Source organism: Felis catus, chromosome A3, assembly GCF_018350175.1.
Source record: "Felis catus isolate Fca126 chromosome A3, F.catus_Fca126_mat1.0, whole genome shotgun sequence".
Taxonomy (NCBI): Eukaryota; Metazoa; Chordata; class Mammalia; order Carnivora; family Felidae; genus Felis; species Felis catus.
This window is the reverse complement of record NC_058370.1, coordinates 5,818,749-5,835,717: the sequence shown is the minus strand read 5'-3', so window position 1 is coordinate 5,835,717 and position 16,969 is coordinate 5,818,749. Positions and strand designations below refer to the sequence as shown.

Below are 16,969 nucleotides of genomic sequence, written 5' to 3'. Positions count from 1 at the left end.
TGCTGGGCCACGATTCTGAAAGCCATCAAATTCTATCGCACAACATGAACTCACCTGTGAGAGCAAAATTAGGTGAAGGTGTCTCGTTAAATAAAAGTGCAATTTTGTATTAATTAATAATGATCAATTAGTTAAAATGTGTATCAGTTAACATCAGAATTTTGCATTGTTTTTACCTTTAGGGCCTTCTTTCTTTTTTTTTTTTTTTTTAAACACATTTATTATTGAGACACAGAGAGAGACAGGGTGCAAGCAGGGGAGGGGCAGAGAGAGAGGGAGACACAGAATCGGAAGCAGGCTCCGGGCTCTGAGCTGTCAGCACAGAGCCCGACGCGGGGCTTGAACCCAGGAACCACGAGATCGTGACCTGAGCCGAAGTCAGATGCTTAACGGATTGAGCCACCGAGGCGCCCCATGTTTTTACCTTTAGTGCCTTCCTCCTTAAATTTATATTTTAGTTATGTTTTATAAGGTAAAAAAAAAAAAAAGAAAAGAAAAGAAAAAAACTAAACTAAAACAGTAGGATTTCTTTTTTTTTAATATTTATTTGGGGGGAGAGTGCAAGCAGGGGAGGGGCAGAGGGCGGGGGACAGGGGATCCAAAGCGGGCTCTGTGCACACAGGCTGACAGCAGCTAGCCAGATGTGGGGTTCTAACTCACGAACCATGAGATCAAGACCTGAGCCCAAGTCGGAGGCTCAAACGACTGAGCCATCCAGGCGCCCCAATAGGACTTCTTTCTAATTAGGGCGTCGACCCAGAAATTTACAAGCAGAGAGGCAAAAGCAAAAAAAAAAATTCAGAAGAGCTGCCTTAGAACATCTTCAACTCATTCATGCATAGAAGCAGCCAATATCTGATCACCTCCTGTACCATGAGAATTTGGCAAGGCAGTGCCAGAACAAAATAGTAAGAATGTCTGAGAAAACGGTCAAGAAAAGAGTCCTTTATCAAAGGCCAAACACAAGTCATTGAAACCGCAGAGTAACTTGCTTGCCTCTGTTGGCCGCCTTAAATTGCCGGGGCAGATGAGCACCGGGACCATTACAAAACCAGTCTAAGCTGACTGTCACGCTAAGTGTTTCGATTTTTTTTTTTTTTCCAAACTACATAAAAGCAAGCGAGAGGCTGGCATGACAAGACAGCACAGGCCTAACTCCAGTGCTTAAAAAACATGCGAGTCCTCGATTTTGGAAACAGTGCAAGTTTTTATTCACAGCCAAATTTAATTAAGCCAGACAACAAAAGATTGGAACTTGAAAGCCACTCTGGGGAGATAAAGATGGGAAAGAATAACACGTGACCTCAAAGATGCAGGGAAACCTAATACTCACTAAGTCAGATTTTTCGAGCAGTGTAGAAAGGGCTGAAGGGAATTTACGGGAAGCCTTGAGTGATTAAGCCCACCCCTCGTCTCGGGCCCTTGGAGACGTTCTCTTTCGTCCCAGGGTCTCCAGAGGCTTCTAAACGCACTGAATCCACACAGGGCTTTGTTGCAGCCTAACCCCAGCCGGGGGAGTGGGGGACAGCCTTGCACCTGCTCCAATAAAGAGTGGGGAGGCTGTGCTGTTCTGTTAATGAATGCTTTGGGCTTGTCACTCCCTTGAAGGAAAAGACAATTTGTACTTTGACCATCTTCCAGAAGGGGTGGGAAGAAATAGTTCAGTGCTGGGCTTTTTTTTTTTTTTTTTAATTAAAACTTTTTATTTTGGAATAATTTTTGACTTAGAGAAAAGTTGCACAGAGAGTACAGAGAGTTCCCATATACCTTCACCCAAGTTTTAGTTTCCCTGGTAATAAAATTTTTAAATAGCCATAGATGCTAAAAGCAAGAGAAATAGTCAGCATTATACTCTGTTTATCCTCAAAGAAGTTTGGTGTGCTCATTCAAATTTCATCGATCTCAGAAAGAAGGAAATCGTGTGTGTGCGAACACACACACATTTTGGGGGCCATTTTCTTGCTATCTTTAAAATAACATGGGTGGCTTCACCTAAATATTTTAAGTACTAAAAAACACATATGGGGGGGTGGCGCCTGGGGGGCTCAGTCAGTTAAGTGTCCGACTTTGGCTCGGGTCATGATCTCGCGGTTTGTGAGTTCGAGCCTCGCGTCGGGCTCTGGGCTGACGGCTCGGAGCCCGAAGCCTGCTTCGGATTCTGTGTCTCCCTCTCTCTCCGCGCCTCCCCCACTGATGTTCTCTCTCTCTCTCTCTCTCTCTCTCTCTCTCTCTCTCTCTCTCTCTCTCAAAAATAAATAAACGTTAAGAAATAAATTTTTTAAAAAACCTCACCTCGAGACCAATATAGCGAAATGACTAGTGCTGTGGCCACCACAATAAAAACGAGCCACCGTTTCGTGCACACCTACTGTGTGCCAGGCTCTACACGTGTGTGATAGGGTTGTGCCTTCGCGAGGATCTGTGAGGGAGGGGATCATTACCCAGCTTTACAAAACGAGGACGCGAACTCAGAGATGTTAAGGAACTTGTTCAAGGTCACACAGCAACCAGAGAGGAAACAGACACATGGGTTTAAGCTGTGTCTAAGGAGAAATCGCGGCGGATGCCGTTCCGTTCTCCCTTGCCAAGTCACACCCTCGGCTGTCACCGAGAACTTCCGTTACAAGGCAGTGAAGCCCCCCAACCCCCCACTCCATATATCACCCAGAATTAGCTGCAAAGTGTCAGGAAACTTGGCCAGGCAGCCCCAAGCATCAGCAAGGGCTGGAGACCTTCACCGTGAAGCCCTTTATAGAAAGCTGCAGTTGGAAGCCCCCTCTCCCGCAAGGGAACAAATTAACATTGGCATTCCAAACACAGGAAAGGAAGGAAATTGGAAACACAGTTTATACTTGGCCAGCCCTTTGAAATACTGTACCATGCTACCGACATCAATTAATGGAAAGCAGGGCTGGGCTGAGAGGCTCTGGTTTGCAAATGCATTAACACACGTTAAACATGTTTGTACAGGAACCGGATTATAAGCACCCTGGCTCCAAAACAATAAAGCAATTACCCTAAAACTGGTGCTCAGAGTTGTCATTAATTCAATCCACTCCACTCGGATCAGCAAAGGCTTTGCGCAGCTCCCAACAATGCCTTCTGCTACAAATGTTGAAAGGCCGCATCGCACATGCTTCTCTGAGTTTCACATAAGTAAGTGTCAAACTCTTGCGCTCCTGATGTCCTCCCCCCCCACCCCCCAAATCATAAACACTCCCCTCTGGCGAGGGGAAGACCACGCGGCGGCGGGCCCCCGGTGTTCACCCACCGCGTCATTCCCCGTTGGGTTCAAGCAATCTGTCGGGGGCGGGGGGGGGGAGGTCAACTATGAAATATATGAAAAAATATCTGTTCCATATTAAGAAATACCAAGTCACATTTTTGTCAGATATTATTTGTCAAATGCCAGTTGCTGCAAAACCCAGAATTCAACTGCAGCTGAACACACAGCTAATACCAAATGGTTCACATAATAGCCGTGATCATACACGGGATCGTTTGCAGCGAAGGAACCCCCCCCCCCCTTCCTCTATAAACTGTTTCAGGAATTGGAAAGAAAAGCATCTGTGCCTTGAGCTGCCCCGTACAAAAGACCCAGCATGCTGGGAGCAAGGACTCAAAACAACCGGAAAGGCAAGTGCCCGCGGAACAGCTTTGTAAGAATGCTCACGAGGAAAGATTTTAGATGACGCACGGGTCAATCGCACCAGTTCTGGCTCACCGGGTAAGAACCGGCCAAATTCGTAAAAGACCAGCATCCCCGGGCACCCGCACCCACGGCAGCTCCCACCTGCACGCGCGACATCCAGGGTCCAGGCGACCCCGCATTCCTGGGGCCGCCTCTGCCCTGCTCCCGCGCCCCGGTGACGTCACCCTGCGACTCCACATTGCTCTGGGATCCATCAAGTCTGAGCAATTTGGGTGTGTAAAGCTAAATGTGCCATCATTTTCACCACAAATTAACAGTTTCTATGTAAATATTGGTATTTCCTCACCCCATGAAGGCGACAGGACGCAAAATGGCACCGGCACATTTGATTCAAACTAATTAAAAGCAGAGGGTCATGCAATTCAATATATTGATTTTACCAGTGGGACTTAAGTCTTTTATAAGAAGTATACACAGCTGCGTTGCTCGCCCACCACCACGTTTTCACGGCATTTCTTTGCATTCCTTCTGACAATAACATGACAGGTCCCACGCATCCCTGCCTGTGCCCTAACCCCCGCGACACTGCCTGACGGCACTGAGGCAAAGTGATGCAGCAGCCTGCCAGAAACAGTGTGTCGACAGCCCCCAGCTAGGTCTGAAGAGGGACTGCAAAGAAAGGAGCATGGCCAGCCCCTCGGGCCCTCCATTCAAAATATTCATTTGGCAAAACGGATGGGCAGGCTGGGGAGGGTGGGGACTGGGGGAGCGTCAGGACACTGTGATGCTTGCAATGGGCCAAATATGACCTTACCCAATAGGGAAAAAAGATATTAAAGCGATAGGGGTGATCAATCAACTTAGATGGGACTCTCCCCGGAATGAAGTCATCACTTGTCTCGGAGTTCAGCGGACATGTGATATTTGCTCACATCACAGGCATTCTGGCCGTCAGGGGATCGGACGCCAGCTGGGTTTATCTCGCAGGGGTTTGAGAGCCCTACCACGGGATGAAAGGCCCCTGACCCACAGCTCACAAGAGCTGTGTTTTACTTTTGAGTTCATTTCTTCATGGGGAGATGGCGGGGAGGGGGGAGAAGGTGAGGGGTGTCGGGGCGGGAGGGGGGAGAGGGAATTTCAAGCAGGCTCCGCGCTGTCAGCATAGAGCCCGATGTGGGGCTTGAACCCACGAACCGTGAGATCACGACCTGGGCCGAAACCAAGTCTGCCGCTTAATCGACTGAGACACCCAGGCGTCCCAAGAGCTGTGCTTTAGGAGCGGTTTCTTCTCTCTGGGCATTCACAGAATCGTCCCTTTGCAGTCCTGAAATCAATCTATCCGGGCCACCTCCCTCGCCCCACTCCACAACCAAAGCAGAGCCCCGGAATCAAAACCCCAAACTAGCCACAGCAGGCTGGCACCCAGGGCTCGGCCTCAACCTGCTTGGATTCCCGAAGGGCATACAAAGAAGATCAAGAAAGTTCAAGTCCGGGGCACATATATCCTTGGGAAAAGGGGTGGGGGGTGGGGGTGGGAGAAGATCTGTGATTTAAGAAGCAGGAAAAGTTTAAGGGGAGCGATTTCGCGAGGGTTCCGAAGCACACAGCTGTTGGTGCAGTCCTAGAGTGAGGACACCGTGCAGCAAACAAGAAAAGAAAGCTAGAAAGAAGGGGGAAAGCCTGTGTGACATCTATATTAACCTCCAGCTGCTCACCAGTGAGGGCCTGCGCTCCAAGTGCTGGAATGTGGTTCCGCCCCTTCCAAATTTTAACACAAGCCAGGTTACAGCTGCAAATGCCTCCAGCCCATGCTCCCTTCTCGAAGCACTCCCTGAAGGAAATTTTTAAACTGTAACAGAATCTTTTTCTAATAGTCTACAGTGGTAGGGCCTGTTCTTAAGGGGCAAGAGGAGAGATCTTAATGCCAAACACTTGTCAACAAAAAGAACAGCCAGATGGTATAAAGCAAAAAACTGCACAGCCTTCTTTCTCCCCGCTCCTTGGCTGCATTAACAAAAGCCACTTTTATACGTGGAGTCCAATAATGACCGGTTTCCAGCCTTTTCTTTTTTTAATTCAGCTCCGAAGATTCAACAAATTTGCTTCCTTCATAACCTGGGCCGGAGAGACGAACACCCATCATACACCCCTAAAGCCAGCCGGCTTCTTTTGAAGATTCCCAAAGGGGCCGCTGGATTTCCCCAAAGGCAAAAAGGAAAAAAAAAAAAAAAATGGTAGGGGGCTCTGGCTGGATTCGGTCTGCAGAACTCACATGGCCTGGGGACAACTTCAGAGAAGGTAGCCTGTTTTGAATTCAAAAACTTAAGTTCTACACAGAGGAATCAGGGGCTTGTTAATCCAAACCAGTTTACAAATCTCGCCATTGAAGCCAAGGGGCCCAGGCTGAGATGTGAGTCTCCCTTGCAGCTCAGCTAGCGTTACACGGGGGGGGGGGGGATCAGACAGGCTGGTCTTTGTCATAAGGTGGGGTCTGAAGTCCTCATTCTCAGCACCTGGTTTTGTTGTACATTCTCTAGTTTAGACCCCACTCAGCCTGGCAAAAAGCTAGAATTCCAAGGAGAACAACTTAGAGGAACAACAAAACCGGGTTTGGCTGCAGACAGAAGACTAATGCACTGGGTCTGCAAAAGCCTTCAGAATCCAGGCAGAGGTCTCCCCGGCATGCAGGACAGCAGCGGTGTGGAGTGGAGGGAGGAGAGGGTGGTGGAGATCGCCAGCTTCCCCACCCACAGCCCCCCAACGTCACCCCAGGTCCCCCGCATGATACCAACTAATGGTCTGATAGGGACAAATGACATTTTCTTCTGCTTGGATAAAGTGAGACTAAACGCACCTTTAGAAAACTTGGTATGTTACAGATCCATTACGCTTTGCAACCCCAGGAAAAACCATGTGCTCCCTCTGCAAACTTAGCTTCCAGATTAGTCTCCTACACACTCCCCTCCACCCCCGGCTGCCACCCCCAAGCCCCTCCCATGGAGAAATTCTGGAGCCTGGACAGAATGGAAGGGACGGGCGGTTTACTCCTGCGCTGTTGCTCAGCAGAAATTAAAGGCCAACCTTAAAGCATCTACAGGAGGAGTCTTGCCAAACTGCAGCCCAGGTCTTCACCCAACTAATTACCTCGAGTTTTAGGGACGGCGAGAGAAAGAAAACAAGGTCAGCGCACTCTGTTAAAAGCCACTCTGCCATCTAATTTGGAGTGATGTTCCAGAAAGCAAGACCTGAGAAAGTCAGGACTGTCCCACAAAGCCCAAAGCCAGCCCGACTGATTAAGAGGCTCAGACAAGCCGGTCTTTGTCCTTTCAAGATGAAAGAAATGGGGCTAACGGGTTGAAAGGTGTGTGTTCAGCCAGAGGAGGTGAACCACCCAGCTGTGGCCTTCCCAAACAAGTCCCAGCTCGCTCCCACCACCAAGGGAGAGCAAACAGCCCTGCCCCAAGGTTCCCAGAGGCGCTCAGTCAGCAGCCTAGTCCTTCTCTGGGGTGGGGGGAGCCCTGACCACCGAGGCTCATCCATATAAACAGGGTGCTTTTCTGCACTGGGTTTGCAAAGCCTTCCACAGAAGCCAGGGTTTACATATACCTTTCTAATGACCCCAGCCTAGCTCTGAGGGCCACCCCTGGGACCTGCTGCGTTCAGTGAGAGTCCCGGGGACCCAAGAGAGCATTAGATACCATAAATCCCTCACCAGAGAAAGGGCCTTGGCTAACCCCCAGCTTCAGGATGGTTACAGAGCCCCGCTTTTATAAATATATTTGGAATTTTTCTTTAGGTTCTGGTGTAGGTCATAAATACACATTGTAAAAAAAAAAAAAAAAAAGGCACACAGACAAAAGTGCAGACAATGAAAAGTCAGACCCCAGCTCGCACTCCCTAAGCCCCAGCTCCAGTGCTCCCCCCTCCCCCCCCCCCCCCCCCCCGTAAAATGTATTTCACGTTCATGGCATCTTCTTCCAGGGGGAACGGATGATATACAAGCACATACGTAACCTCACTGATCTGCACCTTGCTTTTTTCCACCTCATACATCTTGGAGATTGTTCTAAATCAGGACATATGGAGCTGCCTCCTTCTAACAGGCTGCTTAGTGTAATTTAAACTTTCTTGAAGTCATTTCGGCATCTAAACCTCCCACCCTTTTCTAGCTCAGAGTCGCTGCACTATTTGATTTCTCGCTATTATTAGGACAGACAATGGCGACCCGGGAACTCAGGGAACCTTATCCGGTGCTGGAAGCGTGAGGGTTGATCCCCGCTTCCCCGCGCCCCCTTCCCTGCCCCGCGCCCCCAGCGGGGGCTTCGGTATCATCTCCCTGTTGACACGGCGCCCGTGGGCGTGAGTTTGTTGTCCTGGCTCCGTTCGCATTTTCGCAGCAAGTTACACACGTAGAATGAAATCCGCTCAGGAAACAGCGCTATCGGGGCGTGTTATCTCGGGAAACCAAATATTTGACCATCAGTCCTACAGCGCGCTGCCGGGGGTTAGTTTGAGCAAGTCGGGTGACCGTGCGCGCACAGACGGAGGAGCCCCCGCGCCCCCGCCGCAGCGCCAGCCTTCCGTCCCCGGGGCCATCGCGGCTCCGGGCGAGAGCTAGGTCCCCCCGCCGCCCCCGGCAGCGTCTGCTCGGAGATCCCGCGCCACTCAATCGCCAAAACCCGCGGTTTGCGCGCCACACGTGATAAACGCCGAAAATGGATTCTGCCCGCCCGGGACCTATCATTAAATATTTAAAATAGAAAGCTCGCGATGGCACCGTTTCTTCCCCAGCTCCCGCCAGGAGAGCTGGGAGGCAAGGGGGCGCCCGGCCGCCAGGAGGGCGCCCGGAGACACTGGCGGCGCGCCGCACGCCAAGGCGGGCGCACCGCGAGGGGACAGGTAGGGCTTCACGGGGCGGGGAAGGGGGTGCGACGCCTGCGATGCCAGGTCCAGGCGGGGCTGAGAGGGGCCCCGAAAAGGCGGGAAGGCAGCTTCGCCCAACAGGGCCCTTTAAATCCAGGTAGCAGGGGCCGCGCGGGCCCGGCACAGCTCACATGACCCAGCCCCGCGCTTTGAACTGAGCCGCGGCGGGCCCGGCGCCTCCGGCCCCCCAGAGGTGCGGCCGGCCGACTTCACCCGGAGGGGGCTTCAAACCAACCCCTTCCTCCGCCAAACTCCCACGGGCCGAAGGAGACGGCTCGCCCTACCTGGGGCGCGCGCTGCTTGGGGTCCACGGGGGCTCGGACCCTGCGCCGGCACTGCGGTTTTGCAAACCGCCCGGAGTGTAAAGATGGGCGGGCTGCGTGCAAAAGGGACCCCCCCCCCCGTCCCAAAGTGCCTCCTGACCTAGAGGCTCACCCCCTCCCTCCTGCCCGCACTCACCGAGGTTGACGAAGCTCATGACCATGTCGGCGTCGGTGAGGAAGCGGCTATCTTGCAGGCTGGCCAGAGGGGGGCCCTGGGTACTGAAGACGGCCTTGTAGGGGTAGGAGAAGCCCTGGCCGTCGGGCCCGCCGCCCTCCTCCACCGCCATGGCGTTGTACAGGTCCAGCATGAACATGGGCGCCGAGTTGTGCTTGCCCTGGAGGTGGGGGCGCGGGCGATGGGGCAAGCCCAAGATAGAGAGGATCTCGCGCTGCATCTCCCGCCGCTCCTGGCTGCGGAGGCGCCGGTGGATGAAGCTCGAGTGCACCTCGTTGTCCAGGCTGAAGTCGGCCAGGGCGGAGCGCAGCAGGAACAGGGGCGCCCAGAGCGCCACGAAGCTGTGGGGCGCCGCGGCGCGCAGCGAGCGCACGTGCATCGCGCCGGCTCTACGCGCGACCCGGGCTCCGGGCACCCGGCACCGGGGCCCGCGCCGCCCCAGGTGGCGGAGGGGGGCAGGCGGCCGTCCACGCCGCTCGGTCACTTGCTGCAGACGGGTCCCGCTGCGCCCGCGCCGGACATGGCCCCTCCCCGGCCGGCTGCGCTCTGCCCGGACCCCCGCCCCCTGCTCGGCGCTAGCCCCGGGGTCCCTCGCCCCGCACTCGCCCGGGCTCACCGCGGGGCTCGGAAACCGGCTGGAGCGAGCGAGCGAGCGAGCGAGCGAGGAGGCGGGCGCGGGTGGGAGGAGCAGCCGGCAAACCTAGGAGCCGGCAGAGCGAGCGCCGGGGAGGCAGCGAGGCGGCGGGCAAGCGAGCGCTCCTTCCTCCGGCTCCGCTCACGCTCTCGCCCTCGGGCGGCGGCGACCCACTCTCTTCCGAACTGCGGCGCGGAGAGCAGGGGCCCCGAGTCGCTCTCCCAGTGGTGCGCGCCCTTGATCGCACGAGAGGCCGCCTCGGGAGCTCCAGACTGGTACGCGCTGGGGCCTGGGAGGAGGAGGAGGAGGACGGGCTTCCAAGGGCCCCTCCCGCGCCCGCGGCCTCCCACCTGCCCTCGGCCCCGCCCTCCCCCCAGCTGCGCCCAATGGGTTCATTCATTCCTTCTAGTGCGCTCTACAAATATTTACCGAGTGCCCACGGGGTGCCCAGCGCCGGGCCGGACGCCGCGGGGATGCGGAGGGAGGAATCCGAGCCGGCCCTGCCCTCTGGGGACGCGGAGTCCGGCCAGGGAGGAGGCCTGAGCGGGACCGGTGGGATTCTTCTCGGGCTGAAGGGGAAGAAGCGGGGGAGGGGGGGGGGGGGAGGGTGCGGAGGCCGCGCAGCAATCCGAGAAGGCTTCCCGGAGGAGGTGACCCCGAGTCCCTCCCGCCCCTCTGCTCCACCCCCCCCCTCCCCCCATTTACTCCAGCCACGCTGACCCCTGTGCGCCTCCCAGCGCTTAGCGCCAGCCATGGCTCTTGCCCCCCCCCCTCCGCCCGGAATTCTCCCCCTTCCCACCCTCTGTGCCTAGCTCCGATAGCCAACCCTCCACCTCCCGGGTGCCACTCGGGTGCCACTTCCTCCCGGACCAGGAGAGGTAAGGTCACTTCTTGTGTTTTCTTGAACTCCCCCTCACCGCCTGGATTCCTGTTTTGAGTTATTCGTGCTGCCTTTATTGTCTCGTGCCCCCCCCCCCCCCCGCGTCACACACCGGAAACGGAGTCCCCCACCCCGGAGACCCAGGCCTGGCTTCTCTGAGCCTCCTCTGTACCCGCTGCGCCTTGGACCCGGGTCCTGGTAGTCACTGTGGCCGCAAAATCATTATCTGCTGAAGGATTGAAATTGTGTGAGCTGCAGAACTCGCCTCGCCTCCTCCCCTCTGCCGCCCCCCCCCCCCCCCCCCGTTTACTTCCTAGCACTCCCGAGCCTGGGACTGAATACCCAGGCCCCTACCCCCACCCCATGTCCGCCCTTCCCCATCAGCCCCTGGCTTGGCATTGTCTGAGCATCCCCCTTGCACCCAGTTCCCCTCTGTGGCTCTGTGCCTGAGACCTCCTTTCTTCCCTCCTGGCCTTCCCTCACCCCACAAACATCCTGAGCTCCTCGGGGCCCAGCACTATTGGGCATGGACACAGACGCCTTGGATGATGTTTGGAGAACTTAAGTGAATTACTGCCCTTCAGAACCTTGATGTCTTCATCCGTAAAAACGGGAGCAAAATACTCCCCCGGAGTGCGAATGAGGCCGTGGGTACAAGTTCAACCTTGCCTCCCTCCCCTCCTGGGACTGCCCCAAAGAGGCAAATCCAGAAGCTAGGAGTTCCCAGATGGTGGGTTAGATGGAGGGCCACCACGAGAGTTTGGGAGGAAGGTAAAGTATTGAGTTTGGGAGACAAGAGCCCCGGCTGGTGGGGGGTGGGGGGACAGTCTGGCTAAGCCTCACCTGGGAACAGGAGAAAGCTCCGGGGTTGGTCAAGATAAACCTGGCCTTCTAGAGTTTTCCGGAGCAGAGATGGTTCTGCCATGCAGTCCTTTGGGGGCTTTTAGACAAGATGGCAGCCGGAAAAGAGAGGCCGGAGGCCAGGCAGGGAGAAGAGATCTACAAGGCTTACAGGTCAGAGCCATTCATGTTTCTTAGGCCCCTGGCTTCCAGGTGGAACAGGTCCTGAGGCCCCTCTGCCCACCTGTCAGTCAAGGCCCTTTGAAAGCCCCCTCCACCTGCCCTTTATCCATTAACTCCTTCCTTCAACAAAGGTTTGTGAAGGACTTCCTCCGTGTCAGGCAGGGTGGGCTTCCTGGGCGGGCAACCGTGGGGACGCCCAGGCCCCGAAGCTCAAAAGGGCCTCACGCTTGGCTTAATGTTCGGCTGCTTCTGTGTTGCAATTCTTCCTAATCTATGAACAAAGGGCCCCTGTTTTCATTTTGCACTGGGCCCTGCAAATTACGCGCCCGTCCCAGTGCCAAGCACAGTGCTGGGCTGGAGGGCACCGCAGAGAGCGAGCCCGCACGGCGGCCTCCATCGCAAAGCTGGCTTTCAGCCCAGAGGAGACGAAGCGGGAAGCTTCAACGGGATTAGAGGTCCGGAGGGGTGGCAGTGCTGTCCCTTGATTCTCTCGGAGAAGGATGTGGTGCACTCAGCCGGGGCCAGGCAGCACAGGGAACACAGGAGGGTCAGGGAGCAGAGACCCGAACGGGCATCGTGGTGGGTAGGAAGCAAACGCGGGGGCCTGCGGAGGCAGTCAGAGGAGTGCTGGCGGGCCTCCCGAGTCCACGGGTGAGGGGCGCGCCCTAGATCATCTTGTGATAAGCCACAGGGCTAAGTCAACAGGATGAGGCAGTGGGAAGGAGATCTCCTGGACCAGCTGCCATTGACCTGCGTCCTGGAAGGAGGAGGGAGAGCCAGCTTCGCCAGGGAAAGGCATCGGAGGCAGAGCGACCAGCAGGTGCACAGGCTGTGCAGAACAAGGAACAGACGCGGGGCTTTGTTGCCCCTGAGCTCACTTCCGTCACCAGCTGAGATGAAGGAGGTTACTTTCTTCCCCAGTCCTCTGCTGCAGCCCTGTCTGCTTTTTAATCCACTCTTAAGTTTTTCAGGGGGATTGTGACCAGCGAGGGAGGCAGGGGGTAGGGGCAGCAGGTGCTGGAGCTACCGATTTACATATGAAAACAACTGATTGGTCAGCATCTGCCCTGCTCCCCTCAACCCCAGGAAGGCCCTGAAGCCAGGATTATGGTTCACCCCTCGGCACATCCCACCGGGAGCCCAGTGGAGCCTGGCCCACAGCAGGTGCTCAGTAAGTGCCCACTGAATGAATAGCAAAATAAGCAGAACCAATACCTGAAAAGCACAGTTCACCGAGGGCTGACCATGCAGGCGCCAGGGCGAGGTGTCTCCCAGACCCCTCACCCCCAGACCCTTCCGTCTTTTCTCATGCAAGGCGAAGAGAAAGCATGCTCTCCATATCCAAGATCTGGGCAAAGATAAGGTTCCCTCCGAATTCCCACAACCTGATTTAGCTTTATCTTTCCTGCCATCCAAGCTGGGGGAGGGGGTGTGTTCTTTATTTTCCCTGCTTCCTCCCCCACAGGAGTCCCCAGCACTGCACCCAGCCCTCAGTGAATGCTTGCTGGACCAATGAATGAATGAATGAATGAATGAATGAATGAATGACAACACACAGGCGAGAAATATCTGGCCGGGAATGTATGGGATGCTGGTTTGAGAGCTGGGGACACCATCAGAATCTTGGAGATTGTTGTTAGAGAAAGTTGGGAAGAGGGGAGCTAGCAGCCTGGCCCTGGGAGCCTGTCTGTCTGGTTTCACACCCCAGCCCTGCCACTTGCCCTTGTGTCTCAGAGATTTAAGCGCTCTGTGCCTCAGTTTCCCTGTCTGTATAATGGGAGGCTATTAGCGCCCATTTCCTAGGGTCACTTTTCTCCTACGGTTCCCAGGAGGATTTGGAATCTAATGCAATTCACGTAAAGTGCTTTGCAAGGTAACTGGGCACAGAGAAAGCATTTGATAAGTGTCTGCTATGATCTGGGTGAAAAGGAAAATATGTTAACAGGAAAGCCTTCTAAGTTAAAAATAACAACAGGGCGCCTGGGTGGCTCAGTCGCTTAAGCGTCCGGCTTCGGCTCAGGTCATGGTCTCACAGTCTGTGAGTTCGAGCCCCGCGTGGGGCTCTGTGCCGATAGCTCAGAGCCTGGAGCCTGCTTCCCATGCTGTGTCTCCCTCTTTCTCTGCCCCTCCCCTGCTCATGCTCTGTCTCTCTCTGTCTCAAAAATAAATAAAAACATTTAAAAATTTTTTTTAAAAAAGCACAATCCTGGGGTGCCTGGGTGGCTCAGTCGGTTAAGAGACCGACTTCGGCTCGGGTCATGATCTCGTGGTTCGTGGGTTTGAGCCCCGCATCACACTCTGCTGACGCTCAGAGCCTGGAGCCTGCTTTGGATTCTGGGTCTCCCTCTCTCTCTGCCCCTCCCCTGCTCACGCTCTGTCTCTCTCTCTCTCTCAAACATAAACATTAAAAAAATTCAACAACAACAACACAATTCTTCGTGAGGGTCTGGTTTTGGCCAAGCAGAGAAAAGTCCATTTCTCCCGATTATGAGAGATAGAGAGCTGGGGTGAGGGGCGAGAGCAGAGCACGATCACAGTAGTAGAGATCAAAAGGCAAGGCTTGCATTCTGACCCCCTCATTGTCCCCCGGCGCCCCTCCTGTGCCATCCAGGGCCCAGGAACTTCCCGGGGGCCTATCTGGTTTCCCAGCAGCCGGTGCCCCAGCCCCCACCCCGGTTGTGGTTCCCTGAGCTGGGCACCCAGGGCAGGACTCCCCGGCCGGCCGTAACCGGATCCGCCCTCTCTGCTCCACACCTGGGGCCTGCTTCGCCTGGCTGAAAGACAGTCTGGAAACGTGAGGGGTATCACTGTGTCTGGCCAGGCCCAGCCGAGAGTCCACACCCGGCTCTCAGCGCTGGGGCAAGTTTTCATTTCATACATCATCGCTCACATCTTGCCGGAGCGATTTTGACCAAGTCAGCATGTGTCTCGAAGGCAATAAAAAAAAGTAATCCTGCTGACGCTCAGATTCAGTGGGAGGTAGGGACCTCGTCTTCCCCAGCAGAACCCTTGTACCACCTGTCCCGGCAGAAGTTCAGCGGGCCTGGGGGCTCCCCGGGGGCACCCTCCCCCCAGCCTGGCCAGTCTAGCGAGCTGCTCCCTCTGTCTCCCCACCTGGCCGTGGCCTGATGACCTGGACGGACGTCAGACGCCCGCCGGGAATAGGGGGCCGAGAGCCTCCTCGCGCACAGGGTTTCACATCCTTGTGTGCAGATCCGCGTGCGTGTGTGTGTGTGTGTGTGTGTCTACTTGCCCCAGAGAGGAAATTATTTTAGCACTCCTGTAATGAAATGTGGCTTTCCATGCAGACCTTTCATTGCGCTGGAGATACAGACTCAAGCTCGCTTTCCCTGGGGCTTTGCACAAATTTTTCAACAGAGGAGTAAGACACGAAACAGCCCCTATCGGTCTTGAGTGCATGTGGCAGTAGCCACAGTTGCAGATGGAAAACACACACACACACACTCGCTCCAGGGAAAGCTGATGCTCCCAGATAGATTTATTTATCAGGGTCTCCCAAAGAGCCAGGAGAAAGCTTCGGTTTTGTTTCTTACTGGCACGACTGTTGTTTCTTCCTCAGTTGAAGGAACCGGTTTTGAGCATTTACTATTCTTGGTTGAGCGGCAGAAGAAGCCCCTTCCTCCTTCCCAGACGTGAGCGGCTGGCAAGCTCGAAGTGGGGCACCTGCCACACCGTTCGCTGCCTAAGCCCGCGTCACCCTCCCCCAGGTGCGGTCTGTTCTTCTCGGACCACAGAGAAGCAGACCGGGATTCTGAGAGTGTCACGCTACTCATTCGGGAGGAGACCATCATCCAAAGCCGCATCTGTCTGCACAGCCCGGGCTTTGAAGCACCTGGTGGTTTAGTGGCCTGGGAGCAGATCATTTCTCCCCCTCGCTTGATCCGACAGCAAACCTTCTCCATCCTGACTGTGCTGTCGAATTTCCCAAATCCGCCCCCCCCCAGCTGTCAAAATGCGCATACCCACACCCCTGGTCCCCGTGGGCCCTGTGATTCTGCACCTTTACTCGGTTCCCAGGGGGTGCTGATGTCGCCCGGTATGTGGACTCCGAAGTTAGAATTAACTTTCCTCCTCTTCCACTAAAGGAGACCACACACGAGACAAACACAACAGAAGGAAGGGACCCGGGGCCCAGATCTAACAGGGAGGGCTGGGGAGAGGGCGAGCTGGAAGCCACATTCCTGTGGGGGCGTGGGGGGGGGTGCCATCCAGGAATTGTATTCTGACGTTCCCACAGAATGCTAACTTTCAAGAGAGGCGGAAACCCTGCTTTTATGTGACGGCTCTCAGTGTGTATGGGCAGCTAATTCAATTTGTTTTTCAACTGTTAGACCAAAGAAAACCCATCTACCAGCCAGATGCCGGACTTCAGTTTGCCACTGTCCCTGTATAGGTCTCTGCTGGGTTTGGAGGGTGTATGCAGCCTCCCCACTCCCCACACCAAAGGACCCCAAGGTCTGTGCGTTTCAAAGCAGCGCCCCCCTCCCCCCCCCCCCGCCAGCTCAGAAAATTCCCCCACAAACATCAAAATCCAGAATTCTCTCTCCAGGACCCTAAGCCTTCACTGCCATTGCCTCCAAGGGTCTCCCTCCTCCCCTCTGCGTCTGAGTCCTCCCTTGTGTTCAGGGAATCTCCCACCTTGGGAAGCAGCCCCCCACCCTCCCCCTCCCCCCCCCCCAGATGAGAGATGCCCTGGACCAGCCTGCTTTGCAACCAGAGCATGTGACCAGGTCCCAGCCAGTCAGATGCTGCTAGCCTGGGCCCGGGCCGTTCTGCAGAACCATCTGGGGCCATGTTCCCAATCGCAGAGACCCCCCAACCTGGTTCTCTGGCCTTCCTGGAACTTCTGTGAGCCCCACAAGATCCTCTGGTGAACTCCTTTCCTGTACCCGTCAGCCCCAGATGGTTTCTGTTGCCTACAGCTAGAAGCCTGCAGGATACAGCATCAGGGAGCTGGAAGGGGCCACGGGAATCATGTCAGTCTAAAGTTTACAGGCCTCTTTTTTTCAGCAGCTGGAACTTTTGATCAAGGACGCTTTTCACATATGCTCGACACAGAAAACAGAAACAGAGCTTCTCCGGTTAAACAGAGCGAGGAAGGGTGGCTGTAATTGCTCCAATTAACAAAGAAGAATGTAGAATGCCCAGTTAAATGTGAATTTCGGACAAATAATGAACGATTTTTTTTTTAATTTTTTATTTATTTTGGGGAGAGAAAGGGTGCACGCGAGCGAGTGGGGGAGGGGCAGAGGGAGAGGGAGACACAGAATCCTGAAGCAGGCTCCAGGCTCCGAGCTGTCGGCACAGAGCCCCACGCGGGGCTCGAACCCACAAACCG

At 55.1% G+C, this 16,969-nt stretch overlaps 1 protein-coding gene and 1 long non-coding RNA gene across 7 annotated transcripts in view; one reads left to right on the top strand and one right to left on the bottom strand.

Moving 5' to 3' along the window:
• The window catches only part of BMP7 (bone morphogenetic protein 7), a 168,079-nt gene extending 158,080 nt beyond the window's left edge, over positions 1–9,999 (bottom strand). Inside the window, exon 1 of one of the 3 annotated variants that reach the window (XM_045053460.1) lies at positions 9,035–9,999. In XM_045053460.1, coding sequence (XP_044909395.1) covers positions 9,035–9,452 — 418 coding nt within the window. In that variant the 5' untranslated portion in view covers positions 9,453–9,999. The remainder of the gene's footprint in view (positions 1–9,034) is intronic. The other 2 variants (XM_045053459.1, XM_011280760.4) reach the window with 2 other exon arrangements.
• Positions 10,000–10,892: 893 nt separating this feature from the next.
• On the top strand, positions 10,893–16,849 carry LOC111559748. Of its 4 annotated transcripts, none has more exons than XR_006595026.1 (4): positions 10,893–11,358; positions 11,483–12,781; positions 15,339–16,086; positions 16,642–16,849. It is a non-coding gene; the product is annotated as an uncharacterized LOC111559748 (long non-coding RNA). The 4 variants fall into 4 exon arrangements; XR_006595025.1 differs by having other exon boundaries at positions 10,893–12,514; positions 12,697–12,781; XR_006595027.1 differs by having other exon boundaries at positions 10,893–12,781; positions 15,963–16,086.
• Positions 16,850–16,969: the final 120 nt, after the last annotated feature.